The sequence below is a fragment of the Pelobates fuscus genome, chromosome 13 (assembly GCF_036172605.1).
Source record: "Pelobates fuscus isolate aPelFus1 chromosome 13, aPelFus1.pri, whole genome shotgun sequence".
Classification (NCBI taxonomy): Eukaryota; Metazoa; Chordata; class Amphibia; order Anura; family Pelobatidae; genus Pelobates; species Pelobates fuscus.
Window position 1 is genome coordinate 107,436,206 of NC_086329.1, and position 14,874 is coordinate 107,451,079.

Sequence of the window (14,874 nt, forward strand, 5' to 3'; positions counted from 1 at the left end):
TCCCCCCAGTCTCCCTCCCTCTCCCTATCCCCCCCAGGCGCTCTCTCTCTCCCTCTCCCCCCCAGTCTCTCCCGCTCCCCCAGTCTCTCCCTCTCCGTCTCTCTCTCTCTCTCGTCTCTCTCTCTCCCTCTCCCCCCGTCTCTCTCTCTCCCCCCCGTCTCTCTCTCTCCCCCCCGTCTCTCTCTCTCTCCCCCGTCTCTCTCTCTCTCCCCCGTCTCTCTCTCTCTCCCCCGTCTCTCTCTCTCTCCCGTCTCTCTCTCTCTCCCCCCGTCTCTCTCTCTCTCCCCCCCGTCTCTCTCTCTCTCCCCCCTCTCTCTCTCCCCCGTCTCTCTCTCTCCCCCGTCTCTCTCTCTCCCCCGTCTCTCTCTCTCTCCCCCGTCTCTCTCTCTCTCCCCCGTCTCTCTCTCTCTCCCCCGTCTCTCTCTCTCTCCCCCGTCTCTCTCTCTCTCCCCCGTCTCTCTCTCTCTCCCCCGTCTCTCTCTCTCTCCCGTCTCTCTCTCTCTCCCCCGTCTCTCTCTCCCCCGTCTCTCTCTCTCTCCCCCGTCTCTCTCTCTCTCCCCCGTCTCTCTCTCTCTCCCCCGTCTCTCTCCCCGTCTCTCTCTCTCTCCCCGTCTCTCTCTCTCTCTCCCCCCGTCTCTCTCTCCCCCGTCTCTCTCTCCCTCCGTCTCTCTCTCTCCCCTCCGTCTCTCTCTCCCTCCGTCTCTCTCTCTCTCCCCCGTCTCTCTCTCTCTCCCCCGTCTCTCTCTCCCCCGTCTCTCTCTCTCTCCCCCGTCTCTCTCTCTCTCCCCCGTCTCTCTCTCTCTCCCCCGTCTCTCTCTCTCCCCCGTCTCTCTCTCCCCCGTCTCTCTCTCCCCCGTCTCTCTCTCTCTCTCTCCCCCCATCTCTCCCTCTCCCCCAGTCTCTCTCTCTCCCAGGCTCTCCCTCTCTCCCCCAGTCTCTCCCTCCGTCTCTCTCTCCCTCCGTCTCTCTCTCCCTCCGTCTCTCTCTCTCCCCGTCTCTCTCTCTCCCCGTCTCTCTCTCTCCCCGTCTCTCTCTCTCCCCCCGTCTCTCTCTCTCCCCCCGTCTCTCTCTCCCCCCGTCTCTCTCTCTCCCCCGTCTCTCTCCTCTCTCTCTCTCTCCCCCGTCTCTCTCTCCCCGTCTCTCTCTCCCCCGTCTCTCTCTCCCCCGTCTCTCTCTCCCCCGTCTCTCTCTCCCCCGTCTCTCTCTCCCCCGTCTCCCTCTCTCTCCCCCGTCTCCCTCTCTCTCCCCCGTCTCCCTCTCTCTCCCCCGTCTCCCTCTCTCTCCCCCGTCTCCCTCTCTCTCCCCCGTCTCCCTCTCTCTCCCCCGTCTCCCTCTCTCTCCCCCGTCTCCCTCTCTCTCCCCCGTCTCCCTCTCTCTCCCCGCCTCCCTCTCTCTCCCCCCAGTCTCTCCCTCTCCCCCCAGTCTCTCCCTCTCTCCCCCAGTCTCTCCCTCCGTTCTCTCTCTCTCTCCCTCCGTCTCTCTCTCTCTCCTCCGTCTCTCTCTCTCCCTCCGTCTCTCTCTCTCTCCCTCCGTCTCTCTCTCTCTCCCTCCGTCTCTCTCTCTCTCCCCCGTCTCTCTCTCTCCCTCCGTCTCTCTCTCTCTCTCCCCCGTCTCTCTCTCCCCCGTCTCTCTCTCTCCCCCGTCTCTCTCTCCCCCGTCTCTCTCTCTCTCCCCCGTCTCTCTCTCCCCCGTCTCTCCCTCTCTCTCCCCCGCCTCTCTCTCTCTCTCTCCATCTCTCCCTCTCCCCCAGTCTCTCCTCCGTCTCTCTCTCTCTCCCTCCGTCTCTCTCCCTCCCTCCGTCTCTCTCTCTCTCCCTCCCTCCGTCTCTCTCTCTCTCCCTCCCTCCGTCTCTCTCTCTCTCCCTCCCTCCGTCTCTCTCTCTCTCCCCCGTCTCTCTCTCTCCCCCGTCTCTCTCTCTCCCCCGTCTCTCTCTCTCTCCCCCGTCTCTCTCCCTCCCTCCGTCTCTCTCTCTCCCCGTCTCTCTCTCTCCCCGTCTCTCTCTCTCCCCGTCTCTCTCTCTCCCCGTCTCTCTCTCTCTCCCCGTCTCTCTCTCTCCCCCTCTCTGTCTCTCTCTCCCCCGTCTCTCTCTCTCCCCCGTCTCTCTCTCTCCCCCGTCTCTCTCTCTCCCTCGTCTCTCTCTCTCCCCCGTCTCTCTCTCTCCCCCGTCTCTCTCTCTCCCCGTCTCTCTCTCTCTCCCCCGTCTCTCTCTCTCTCCCCCGTCTCTCTCTCTCTCCCCCGTCTCTCTCTCTCTCCCCCGTCTCTCTCTCTCTCCCCCGTCTCTCTCTCTCTCCCCGTCTCTCTCTCCCCCGTCTCTCTCTCTCTCCCCCGTCTCTCTCTCTCCCCCGTCTCTCTCTCTCTCCCCCGTCTCTCTCTCCCCCGTCTCTCTCTCTCCCCCCGTCTCTCTCTCTCCCCCCCGTCTCTCTCTCTCCCCCGTCTCTCTCTCTCTCCCCCGTCTCTCTCTCTCTCCCCCCGTCTCTCTCTCTCCCCGGTCTCTCTCTCTCTCTCTCCCCCCTCTCCCAGGCTCTCCCTCTCTCCCCCAGGCTCTCCCTCTCTCCCCCAGTCTCTCCCTCCGTCTCTCCCTCCCTCCGTCTCTCCCTCCCTCCGTCTCTCCCTCCCTCCGTCTCTCCCTCCCTCCGTCTCTCCCTCCCTCCGTCTCTCCCTCCCTCCGTCTCTCCCTCCCTCCGTCTCTCCCTCCCTCCGTCTCTCCCTCCCTCCGTCTCTCTCTCCCTCCGTCTCTCTCTCCCTCCGTCTCTCTCTCCCTCCGTCTCTCTCTCCCTCCGTCTCTCTCTCCCTCCGTCTCTCTCTCCCTCCGTCTCTCTCTCCCTCCGTCTCTCTCTCCCTCCGTCTCTCTCTCCCTCCGTCTCTCTCTCCCCCCGTCTCTCTCTCCCCCCGTCTCTCTCTCCCCCGTCTCTCTCTCTCCCCCGTCTCTCTCTCTCCCCCCCGTCTCTCTCTCTCCCCCCGTCTCTCTCTCTCCCCCCTCTCTCTCTCTCCCCCCCGTCTCTCTCTCCCCGTCTCTCTCTCTCCCCCGTCTCTCTCTCTCCCCCGTGTCTCTCTCTCCCCCGTGTCTCTCTCTCCCCCGTGTCTCTCTCTCTCCCCGTGTCTCTCTCTCCCCCGTGTCTCTCTCTCCCCCGTGTCTCTCTCTCCCCCGTGTCTCTCTCTCCCCCGTGTCTCTCTCTCCCCCCAGTCTCTCTCCCCCAGTCTCTCTCTCCCCCCCAGTCTCTCTCTCCCTCTCCCCCCAGTCTCCCTCCCTCTCCCTATCCCCCCAGTTGCTCTCTCTATCCCTCTCCCCCCCAGTCTCTCTCTCCCCCCGTCTCTCTCTCCCCCCGTCTCTCTCTCCCCCCGTCTCTCTCTCTCCCCCGTCTCTCTCTCTCCCCCCGTCTCTCTCTCTCCCCCCGTCTCTCTCTCCCCCGTCTCTCTCTCTCCCCGTCTCTCTCTCTCCCCCGTCTCTCTCTCTCCCCCGTCTCTCTCTCCCCCGTCTCTCTCTCTCCCCCGTCTCTCTCTCTCCCCCGTCTCTCTCTCTCTCTCTCTCCCCCGTCTCTCTCTCTCCCCCGTCTCTCTCTCCCCGTCTCTCTCCCCGTGTCTCTCTCTCCCCGTGTCTCTCTCTCTCTCTCTCTCCCTCCCCCAGTCTCTCCCCCAGTCTCTCTCCCTTTCCCCCAGGCTCTCCCTCTCTCCTCCAGTCTCCCTCTCTCTCCCCCACCGTCTCTCTCTCTCTCCGTCTCTCTCCCCGCCTCTCTCTCCGTCTCTCTCTCCCCCTCCCCGTCTCTCTCTCCCCCTCCCCGTCTCTCTCTCCCCTCCCCGTCTCTCTCTCCCCCTCCCCGTCTCTCTCTCCGTCTCTCTCTCTCTCTCCCCCGTGTCTCTCTCTCCCCAGTCTCCATCTCCCCCCCAGTCTCTCTCTCCCTCTCCCCCCAGTCTCCCTCCCTCTCCCTATCCCCCCAGTTGCTCTCTCTATCCCTCTCCCCCCGTCTCTCTCTCTCCCCCCGTCTCTCTCTCTCCCCCCGTCTCTCTCTCTCCCCCGTCTCTCTCTCTCCCCCCGTCTCTCTCTCTCCCCCCGTCTCTCTCTCTCCCCCCGTCTCTCTCTCTCCCCCCGTCTCTCTCTCTCCCCCCGTCTCTCTCTCTCCCCCCGTCTCTCTCTCTCCCCCGTCTCTCTCTCCCCCGTCTCTCTCTCTCCCCCGTCTCTCTCTCTCTCCCCGTCTCTCTCTCTCTCTCTCCCCGTCTCTCTCCCCGTCTCTCTCCCCGTCTCTCTCTCTCTCTCTCTCCCTCCCCCAGTCTCTCTCCCTTTCCCCCAGGCTCTCCCTCTCTCCTCCAGTCTCCCTCTCTCTCCCCCACCGTCTCTCTCTCTCCCCGCCTCTCTCTCCCCCTCCCCGTCTCTCTCTCTCCCCGTCTCTCTCTCCCCCTCCCCGTCTCTCTCTCTCCCCGTCTCTCTCTCTCCCCCTCCCCGTCTCTCTCTCCCCCTCCCCGTCTCTCTCTCCCCCTCCCCCGTCTCTCTCTCCCCCTCCCCCGTCTCTCTCTCCCCCTCCCCCGTCTCTCTCTCCCCCGTCTCTCTCTCTCCCGTCTCTCTCTCCCCGTCTCTCTCTCTCCCGTCTCTCTCTCCCTCTCCCCCTCTCCCCCGTCTCTCTCTCCCTCTCCCCCGTCTCTCTCTCCCCCGTCTCTCTCTCCCCCGTCTCTCTCCCCCGTCTCTCTCCCCCGTCTCTCTCCCCCGTCTCTCTCTCTCCCTCCCCCAGTGTCTCTCTCTGTCTCCCCCCAGTCTGTCTCTCTCTGTCTCCCCCGTCTCTCTCTCTCCCCCGTCTCTCCCTCCCTCTCCCCCGTCTCTCTCTCCCTCTCCCCCGTCTCTCTCTCCCTCTCCCCGTCTCTCTCTCCCTCTCCCCCAGTCTCTCTCCCTCTCCCCCCAGTCTCTCTCTCTCTCCCCCCAGTCTCTCTCTCTCCCCCCCCAGTCTCTCTCTCTCTCTCTCTCTCCCCCAGTCTCTCTCTCTCTTCCCCCAGTCTCTCTCTCTCTCTCTCTTCCCCCCAGTCTCTCTCTCTCTCTCTTCCCCCCAGTCTCTCTCTCTCTCTCTTCCCCCCAGTCTCTCTCTCTCTCTCTTCCCCCCAGTCTCTCTCTCTCTCTCCCCCCAGTCTCTCTCTCTCTCCCCCCCAGTCTCTCTCTCTCTCTCCCCCAGTCTCTCTCTCTCTCTCCCCCAGTCTCTCTCTCTCTCTCCCCCCAGTCTCTCTCTCTCTCTCCCCCAGTCTCTCTCTCTCTCTCCCCCAGTCTCTCTCTCTCTCTCCCCCAGTCTCTCTCTCTCCCCCCCAGTCTCTCTCTCTCTCTCTCTCTCTCTCCCCCAGTCTCTCTCTCTCTCCCCCAGTCTCTCTCTCTCTCCCCCAGTCTCTCTCTCTCTCCCCCAGTCTCTCTCTCTCTCCCCCAGTCTCTCTCCCTCTCCCCCTATCTCTCTCCCTCTCCCCCTATCTCTCTCCCTCTCCCCTATCTCTCTCCCCCTCCCCCTATCTCTCTCCCCCTCCCCCTATCTCTCTCCCCCTCCCCCTATCTCTCTCCCCTCCCCCTATCTCTCTCCCCCTCCCCCTATCTCTCTCCCCCTCCCCCTATCTCTCTCCCCCTCCCCCTATCTCTCTCCCCCTCCCCCTATCTCTCTCTCTCTCCCCCTATCTCTCTCTCTCTCCCCCTATCTCTCTCTCTCTCCCCCTATCTCTCTCTCTCTCTCCCCCTATCTCTCTCCCCCTATCTCTCTCTCTCCCCCTATCTCTCTCTCTCCCCCTATCTCTCTCTCTCCCCCTATCTCTCTCTCTCCCCCTATCTCTCTCTCTCCCCCTATCTCTCTCTCTCCCCCTATCTCTCTCTCTCCCCCTATCTCTCTCTCTCCCCTATCTCTCTCTCTCTCCCCCTATCTCTCTCTCTCTCCCCCTATCTCTCTCTCTCTCCCCCTATCTCTCTCTCTCTCCCCCTATCTCTCTCTCTCTCCCCCTATCTCTCTCTCTCTCCCCCTATCTCTCTCTCTCTCCCCCTATCTCTCTCTCTCTCCCCCTATCTCTCTCTCTCTCCCCCTATCTCTCTCTCTCTCCCCCTATCTCTCTCTCTCTCCCCCTATCTCTCTCTCTCTCCCCCTATCTCTCTCTCTCTCCCCCTATCTCTCTCTCTCTCCCCCTATCTCTCTCTCTCTCCCCCTATCTCTCTCTCTCTCCCCCTATCTCTCTCTCTCTCCCCCTATCTCTCTCTCTCTCCCCCTATCTCTCTCTCTCTCCCCCTATCTCTCTCTCCCCCAGTCTCTCTCTCTCTCTCCCCCAGTCTCTCTCTCTCTCCCCCAGTCTCTCTCTCTCCCCCAGTCTCTCTCTCTCTCCCCCAGTCTCTCTCTCTCTCCCCCAGTCTCTCTCTCTCCCCCAGTCTCTCTCTCTCTCCCCCAGTCTCTCTCTCTCCCCCAGTCTCTCTCTCTCTCCCCCAGTCTCTCTCTCTCCCCCAGTCTCTCTCTCTCTCCCCCAGTCTCTCTCTCTCTCCCCCAGTCTCTCTCTCTCTCCCCCAGTCTCTCTCTCTCTCCCCCATCTCTCTCTCCCCCAGTCTCTCTCTCTCTCTCCCCCAGTCTCTCTCTCTCTCCCCCAGTCTCTCTCTCTCTCCCCCAGTCTCTCTCTCTCTCCCAGTCTCTCTCTCTCCCCCCAGTCTCTCTCTCTCTCTCTCTCTCCCCCCAGTCTCTCTCTCCCCCCCAGTCTCTCTCTCTCCCCCCCCAGTCTCTCTCTCTCTTCCCCCAGTCTCTCTCTCTCCCCCCATTCTCACACATTGTTGTAGTTATTATTACCCCCCCTGTCATACCGTCTCCTTGTCCATGAGTAGGACCTTCATGCCCGGCCCGCTCTCCTCGATCATCCTGGACACATAGTGTTTGACAGCCAGCACCACATTCATGGCTGCAGCCCTGCTCCTCCAGCTGCTCCCTGACAACACAGCGCCACTTCCGGGACCGCCGCGCGGCATGCCGGGACACGTAGTCCTCTGCCCTCACAGCCGCGCGGCATGCCGGGACACGTAGTCCTCTGTCACCCTCACAGCCGCGCGGCATGCCGTGATATGTAGTCCCCTGCCCTCACAGCCGCGCGGCATGCCGGGACACGTAGTCCTCTGTCAGCAGAGCCGCGCGGCATGCCGGGACATGTAGTCCTCTGTCACCCTCACAGCCGCGCGGCATACCGGGACACGTAGTCCCCTGCCCTCACAGCCGCGCGGCATGCCGGGACATGCAGTCCTCTGTCAGCACAGCCGCGCGGCATGCCGGGACACGTAGTCCCCTGCCCTCACAGCCGCGCGGCATGCCGGGACATGCAGTCCTCTGTCAGCACAGCCGCGCGGCATGCCGGGACACGTAGTCCTCTGCCCTCACAGCCGCGCGGCATGCCGGGACACGTAGTCCTCTGTCAGCACAGCCGCAGCCTCTTTCACAAAATGTGCACCCCCACTTATTATATATAATTTTATTCAGGGGAAACAGGGCTTTCATTTAATATCAAATATTTAGCTATGAAACATAATTTAATATGAATACAATATTAAAAAATGTTAGAAATTAAGAAATGTTATTTTTTTAGTTCTACGTGACATTTTAAAGTGAAACTCCAGTGCCAGAAAAACGATCCGTTTTTCTGGCACTGGAGGGTCCCTCTCCCTCCCACCCACCAATCCCCGGTTACTGAAGGGGTGAAAACCCCTTCAGTCACTTACCTGGGACAGCGGCGATGTCCCTCGCCGCTGTCTCCGCCTCCGCGACGCTCCTCCTAGTGATTACGTCGGCCGGTGGGCAAGACTAATCTCGCTCACCGGCCGAGGAGACCTAATGCGCATGCGCGGAAATTCCGCGCATGCGCATTACGTCTCCCCATAGGAAAGCATTGAAAAATCATTTCAATGCTTTCCTATGGGGTTTTGAGCGACGCTGGAGGTCCTCACACAGCGTGAGGACGTCCAGCGACGCTCTAGCACAGGAAACCTGTGCTAGAACCCAGGAAGTGACCTCTAGTGGCTGTCTATTAGAGGTGGAGTTAACCCTGCAATATAAATATTGCAGTTTATGAAAAACTGCAATAATTACACTTGCAGGGTTAAGGGTAGTGGGAGTTGGCACCCAGACAACGCCAATGAGCAGAAGTGGTCTGGGTGCCTGGAGTGTCCCTTTAACTGTGAATGTCATAATACTGTTTGCTTTTACTGCAATAAAATACACATATTTGTATTCAGCAATGTCTCACGTGTAAAACAGTACCCCCTATGTACAGGTTTTATGGTGTTTTGGGAAGTTACAGGGTCAAATATAGCGCGTTACATTTTTCAGTTTATACACATTGAAATTCGCCAGATTGGTTAAGTTGCATTTGAGAGCGTATGGTAGCCCAGGAATGAGATTTACCCCCATGATGGCATACCATTTGCAAAAGTAGACAACCCAAGGTATTGCAAATGGGATACCTCTAGTATTTTCTAGTAGCCACTTAGTTACAAACACTGGCCAAACTATCAGCCAACATCTCGGCTTGGTTTAGCCTTAAAGTCCCTGGGAGTCACTGGTTATTTAGATCAGCCGATGCTACTTCTGGATGCTGTGGTTGCTTGGGGTGGACGTCGGTGGGCCTCCCCGTCTGCGCTTCGGGACCCTTTGTATCCAAATGTGCCTTACCTCGCATTCCGGGTGGGGCATCCCGCCTGCCCTGAGATCCAGTAAGAGCCGGTACCACCATTTCAGGGACCTGTCGCCGTTTTGGGGCCAAGTCCTTCCCCGGTGTGGGGCTGCGTAGGGCTGCTCTCCGATGCTTTCTTAGGTGTCTTACTCTCCTCCACATGCGTGTGTGGCATGTAGGGGTTTCACCCCTTGTGGCTCTCGTCCCAGGTGGGCTGACGTGCTTATGTGTCAAGGTTTCAGCGGTTGCTTCGCCGGTGGGGGCCCCTCCGACTGCACCTTAGTCTTACTCCATTTAGGGTATAAAGCTCTGGCTGGCTGTCGCGCCATGGGTGCTGTGTTCCCATTGCGGCCTGTTGTGTTGATGGTGTCTGGCGCCTTTTCTCCAGACGTTCCCAAAATTTCTGACATATGGCATCAAATCTCGTCTGGAAGGCTACGGCCCAGTCGTTGGGGGTTTGTTGCTTCGTGTGGGTAACAGTGCCGTTGGCCATTTTGGTAAGGCCCCGTGTCTCCCGCCTGTCAGCCGCGCCGCTTGAAGCTGATGGCAGGTCCTCACTCTCTTGGGGTAGACTGGGATGACCCCCGCCAGTCCAGTGGGGGGGGGTACGAGGACCCTTGTACAGAAGCTTAGTCAGTCGTGGCGGCAGAAGAGCGTCCGTCTCCCCTGCACCCTCTATGTTCGTGGCCTCAAACTCCTATCAGGCAAGTGTAGCTCAGAACAGCTCTTGAGTGGTGTCAGATTGTGCAGCTGATTGTCACCTCTCGTTTGGTGACCGTCTCGTGTCGATAAATTGCCTTTTTGGCTTTGAAAATCTGCTTTAATCGCTGCCTGCATTAGGAGCTGTAGAGGTTTGCTTCCTCTCATCTCTGTGGTCAGGCCCCGCCCCCCATCCTACGTGTATTTTAATATTAATATATATATATATAAATATTTAAATACACTTTTATTAATGGTTTATGTATGTGTATGTGCATATAAAAATACTTATATCACATATATATATATATATAAATAAGTTTTATTTACTTTATTAAACTTTTTATTAACTTTTATTAACTTTCTAAACTTTTTTACAGGCATTAGGGGGACTGCGTGAGAGCTCAGGCAGGCCCCCTGCAGGCACTGCATTAGCCGGCTATTCCGGCCATGTGATCGCATGCACCCCGCGATCACATGGACCGGAGTGGGCCGGATCGGGCAGAGGGAGTCTGCCTGAGCTCCCAGGCAGACCCCAGGATCACGACCGCTGGCGTGGGAACGATGGGGACCCGGTAAGTCCAAAAGACAGCGGGGACATTCTATGCCGCCCGCCGGTGTTGAGGACCGCCCTAAAAAAGACGGCATAGAACGCTCGCCATCCTTAAGGGGTAATGCTGATATTTCATTTGTTTAGTAGATAGGTCCTCCCCCTTATTTTACCAGGCAGCTCACTGTTTAATAGACATGCCCGGTATAGCGAGTAGGGGCAGAATTTACTAATACTAAGTCATTTTTACTTAGTATTAGTCAATTTGGCTGAAAGACCAATTTAGGCCTTTCAGCCTTTTGGTAGATAGCTCCCTAATACCGTGGAAATTAGGGAGTTATCTACTAAGCAGCTGCAAGAGAACAGCTGAAGCCCCGAAATTCCGAAGTGTCGAAGTGCCTAAGTACCGAAGTGTCGAAGTGCAGAACCGAAGTGCCGAAGTTCCGAATTTCGGAATGCCGAACCAAATTTTTTTCCCATGCACATCCCTATTACCTAGAACCGGCTCCAACATGGATTACGCAGAACCGACTTCATCATGGATTACCAAAAACTGGCTCTAATATGGATTACCCAGAACTGACTCCATCACGGATTACCCATAATTGACTCCATCACGGATTACCTAGATATGGCTTTATCATGGATTACCCAGAATTGGCTCCATCATAAATGACTCAGAACCGGTTCCATCATGGATTACCTGGAACGGGTTCCATCACATATTACTCAGAACCGGTTCCATCATGGATTACCTGGAACGGGTTCCATCACATATTACCCATAACCTGTTCCATTATGGATTACCTGGAACTGGCTCCATGACAGAATACCCAGAAATGGCTCCAACATAGATTACCCAGAATTGGCCCATCACAGATTACCCAGAACTGACTTTATCACGGATTACCCAGAACTGTCACAGAGATTCTAGATCTGCCCTTTAAGTATCAGACAGGATCTGGGTACAATGGTCAGTTAAATCCTCTGGGGGATTGGCAACCGTTTCATAATTAGTACTGATACATAACAGGTCATTTTCAGTGAGATTTAACCCGTCTTTTTGGAAAGTACCCACCATGTGACTATTTCTCTTTCTGTATTTTTTGACAATGGAGGGGTTTATGAGATCATGTTGTGTCTGAAGAGATAAATGTAGTGAATGGAATCTTAGTGGGACCCCGATGATGGGTGAGAGCTACAATGTCTAACGTGTAGAGAGATCACTAGAACACCTCACTGGGAGAAATGAAGAATACAGTGTACTATGACAAAACGCCCACTAGGTGTCAAACTAATCCAACTTACATAGAAAGAAAACTTGTCAGCATAAAGCTTGCAGTCCCAGTTATGGTGCTAGCATGCGCTGCCCCCTGGTCTTTGACAAGCTCAGACAATGGATGGCATAGATAATAATACCTTCCGTATATAGACAGGCTGAGGTGGTTATGGTACTTGCGGTGTGCCTTAAAGGGATAGCGTACAGTAATAAAGATCTTCCAACGTTCTCTACTATAGAGTTATATATAATAGAAGCCAAAAGAAACATATGAAACACCTCTATGTGCATTACTTCTAGAACATGTCACCGTATTCCTGTCTCTTCGTTATTCTCTATAATTATAATATGAGGTGTAATATGAGGTGTTTTTTTCCTAATAAAATCTGTGTGTTCCAGAGACAGGCAGTCCATACCGAGATGCTAAATAAACTTTTAATGGAAGTTGTAAGTAGAGTAGGTGACTGTAACGGATCGACGGGCACCCCGATTGGGTACCTCCGTTGAAGGATGCTCCTAGTGCTTCCTGAGGACTCCAAGCACTGCAGCAGACACCACAACCACCGAACCGGAGAAGCATACGAATGCTCTCAAGCATATGAATGCTGTAAACAGCTGAACAGGAAAACCATACAAAAGGGTTACACTCCTGGCAGTCAGCATACAATCCAATTCCCCCAATAACGAGACGACACTTCGTTTTGAGGGTTAAGCAGAATCTGACTGTACTGGCACATACAGCCTCTTTTATTCCCAATCCACAAACATAGTACAGCCCACAGGGTTTTACAGAACAACTAATCAATCCGTACAATACACACAGACACTCCCACACAAAATCCTCCCCTCTGCCTGTGATATGATTACTGAACACAATGGGTAATCTCATTATCACAGGCAGAGGAATACAGTTTTTACACATTATTCATAACTTTGAAAGTATGCATCACATTCACATAAAACTTACATTTTCCAAATCAGCATACTCCAAATACAAACATATGTCAAAATCAAATTGGTCCATTGGTTCAAAAGATAGATCGAAGTCCTTTGTGACCAAATGAAGCATGGCTTTTCTGCCCAAAACCAGTTCCACAGAGTCTTCTATCCTGGAGATAATTGAGAAGTAATCCAATTATCTCCAAGGACAGAGGCAAGACTCCATTAAGCACATGGCAGTAAAAATACAGTAAAATACAATAAAATACACAAGGTTACATTTATTACATAAAATACAGACATTCTACCTATCCCCAGATAGCTTAGATCTGAGCGCACATTATTACCAGATGGCGCTCAGATCACATACATACAGTTCAATCGCCATGGAGCCAAAGTCTTTCATACAGTCTTTCAGTATATGGCTGGGCACCATGGCATAGCTATCTGGGGTAGCATGGCTTTAACAGTCCGCAGAAAGGCACAAACCAGCCTTTCTGCAGGGAAAAAGAACAGGGGCCATAGTCTAAAGGCAAGAGGCGGGCAAGCAGCCCCCTCCAAGGACACGTGGCGAGGTCGGTTTCGCCACAATACCTATCCCTATATTTGATGAATATGTATTGATGGGGTTTGTAAAACAAAAATAAATTAGAAATTAACACCTCTTTATTTGGCAAGTGGGCACCTCCATCTTAGCTCCCTGTCAATCATTGTTAGAAGCTCCGCCCTTTACACCTGGCAGTCAGTATAGAGAGCGCCACCTCCATCTTAGCTCCCTGTCAATCATTGTTATAAGCTCCGCCCTTTACACCTGGCAGTCAGTATAGAGAGAGCCACCTCCATCTTAGCTCCCTGTAAGTCATTGTTATAAGCTCCGCCCTTTACACCTGGCAGTCAGTATAGAGAGAGCCGCCTCCATCTTAGCTCCCTGTCAATCATTGTTATAAGCTCCGCCCTTTACACCTGGCAGTCAGTATAGAGAGAGCCACCTCCATCTTAGTTCCCTGTCAATCATTGTTATAAGCTCCGCCCTTTACACCTGGCAGTCAGTATAGAGAGAGCCGCCTCCATCTTAGCTCCCTGTCAATCATTGTTATAAGCTCCGCCCTTTACACCTGGCAGTCAGTATAGAGAGAGCCGCCTCCTTCTTAGCTCCTTGTCAATCATTGTTATAAGCTCCGCCCTTTACACCTGGCAGTCAGTATAGATAGAAAGCCACCTCCATCTTAGCTCCCTGTCAATCATTGTTAGAAGCTCCGCCCATTACACCTGGCAGTCAGTATAGAGAGAGCCACCTCCATCTTAGCTCCCTGTCAGTCATTGTTATAAGCTCCGCCCTTTACACCTGCCACTCAGTATAGAGAGAGCCACCTCCATCTTAGATCCCTGTCAATCATTGTTATAAGCTCCGCCCTTTACACCTGGCAGTCAGTATAGAGAGAGCCACCTCCATCTTAGCTCCCTGTCAGTCATTGTTATAAGCTCCGCCCTTTACACCTGGCAGTCAGTATAGAGAGAGCCACCTCCATCTTAGCTCCCTGCCCATCATTGTTATAAGCTCCGCCCTTTACACCTGGCAGTCAGTATAGAGAGAGCCACCTCCATCTTAGCTCCCTGTCAATCATTGTTATAAGCTCCGCCCTTTACACCTGGCAGTCAGTATAGAGAGAGCCACCTCCATCTTAGCTCCCTGTCAATCATTGTTATAAGCTCCGCCCTTTACACCTGGCAGTCAGTATAGACAGAGCCACCTCCATCTTAGCTCCCTGTCAATCATTGTTATAAGCTCCGCCCTTTACACCTGGCAGTCAGTATAGAGAGAGCCCCCTCCATCTTAGCTCCCTGTCAATCATTGTTATAAGCTCCGCCCATTACACCTGGCAGTCAGTATAGAGAGAGCCACCTCCATCTTAGCTCCCTGTCAGTCATTGTTATAAGCTCCGCCCTTTACACCTGCCACTCAGTATAGAGAGAGCCACCTCCATTTTAGATCCCTGTCAATCATTGTTATAAGCTCCGCCCTTTACACCTGGCAGTCAGTATAGAGAGAGCCACCTCCATCTTAGCTCCCTGTCAGTCATTGTTATAAGCTCCAACCTTTACACCTGCCACTCAGTATAGAGAGAGCCACCTCCATCTTAGCTCCCTGTCAGTCATTGTTATAAGCTCCACCCTTTACACCTGCCACTCAGTATAGAGAGAGCCACCTCCATCTTAGATCCCTGTCAATCATTGTTATAAGCTCCGCCCTTTACACCTGGCAGTCAGTATAGAGAGAGCCACCTCCATCTTAGCTCCCTGCCAATCATTGTTATAAGCTCCGCCCTTTACACCTGGCAGTCAGTATAGAGAGAGCCACCTCCATCTTATCTCCCTGTCAATCATTGTTATAAGCTTCGCCCTTTACACCTGGCAGTCAGTATAGAGAGAGCCACCTCCATCTTAGCTCCCTGTCAATCATTGTTATAAGCTCCGCCCTTTACACCTGGCAGTCAGTATAGAGAGAGCCACCTCCATCTTAGCTCCCTGTCAATCATTGTTATAAGCTCCGCCCTTTACACCTGGCAGTCAGTATAGAGAGAGCCACCTCCATCTTAGCTCCCTGTCAATCATTGTTATAAGCTCCGCCCTTTACACCTGGCAGTCAGTATAGAGAGAGCCACCTCCATCTTAGCTCCCTGTCAATCATTGTTATAAGCTCCGCCCTTTACACCTGGCAGTCAGTATAGAGAGAGCCACCTCCATCTTAGCTCCCTGTCAATCATTG

The 14,874-nt window shown here is 54.8% G+C and overlaps 1 protein-coding gene across 1 annotated transcript in view; it reads right to left on the bottom strand.

Annotated features, from left to right (window-relative positions):
• VPS45 (vacuolar protein sorting 45 homolog) overlaps nt 1-6,926 on the bottom strand; it is a 54,443-nt gene extending 47,517 nt beyond the window's left edge. The window contains exon 1 of the mRNA XM_063439538.1: nt 6,788-6,926. Coding sequence (XP_063295608.1) covers nt 6,788-6,880 — 93 coding nt within the window. The 5' untranslated portion in view covers nt 6,881-6,926. The remainder of the gene's footprint in view (nt 1-6,787) is intronic.
• Nucleotides 6,927-14,874: the final 7,948 nt, after the last annotated feature.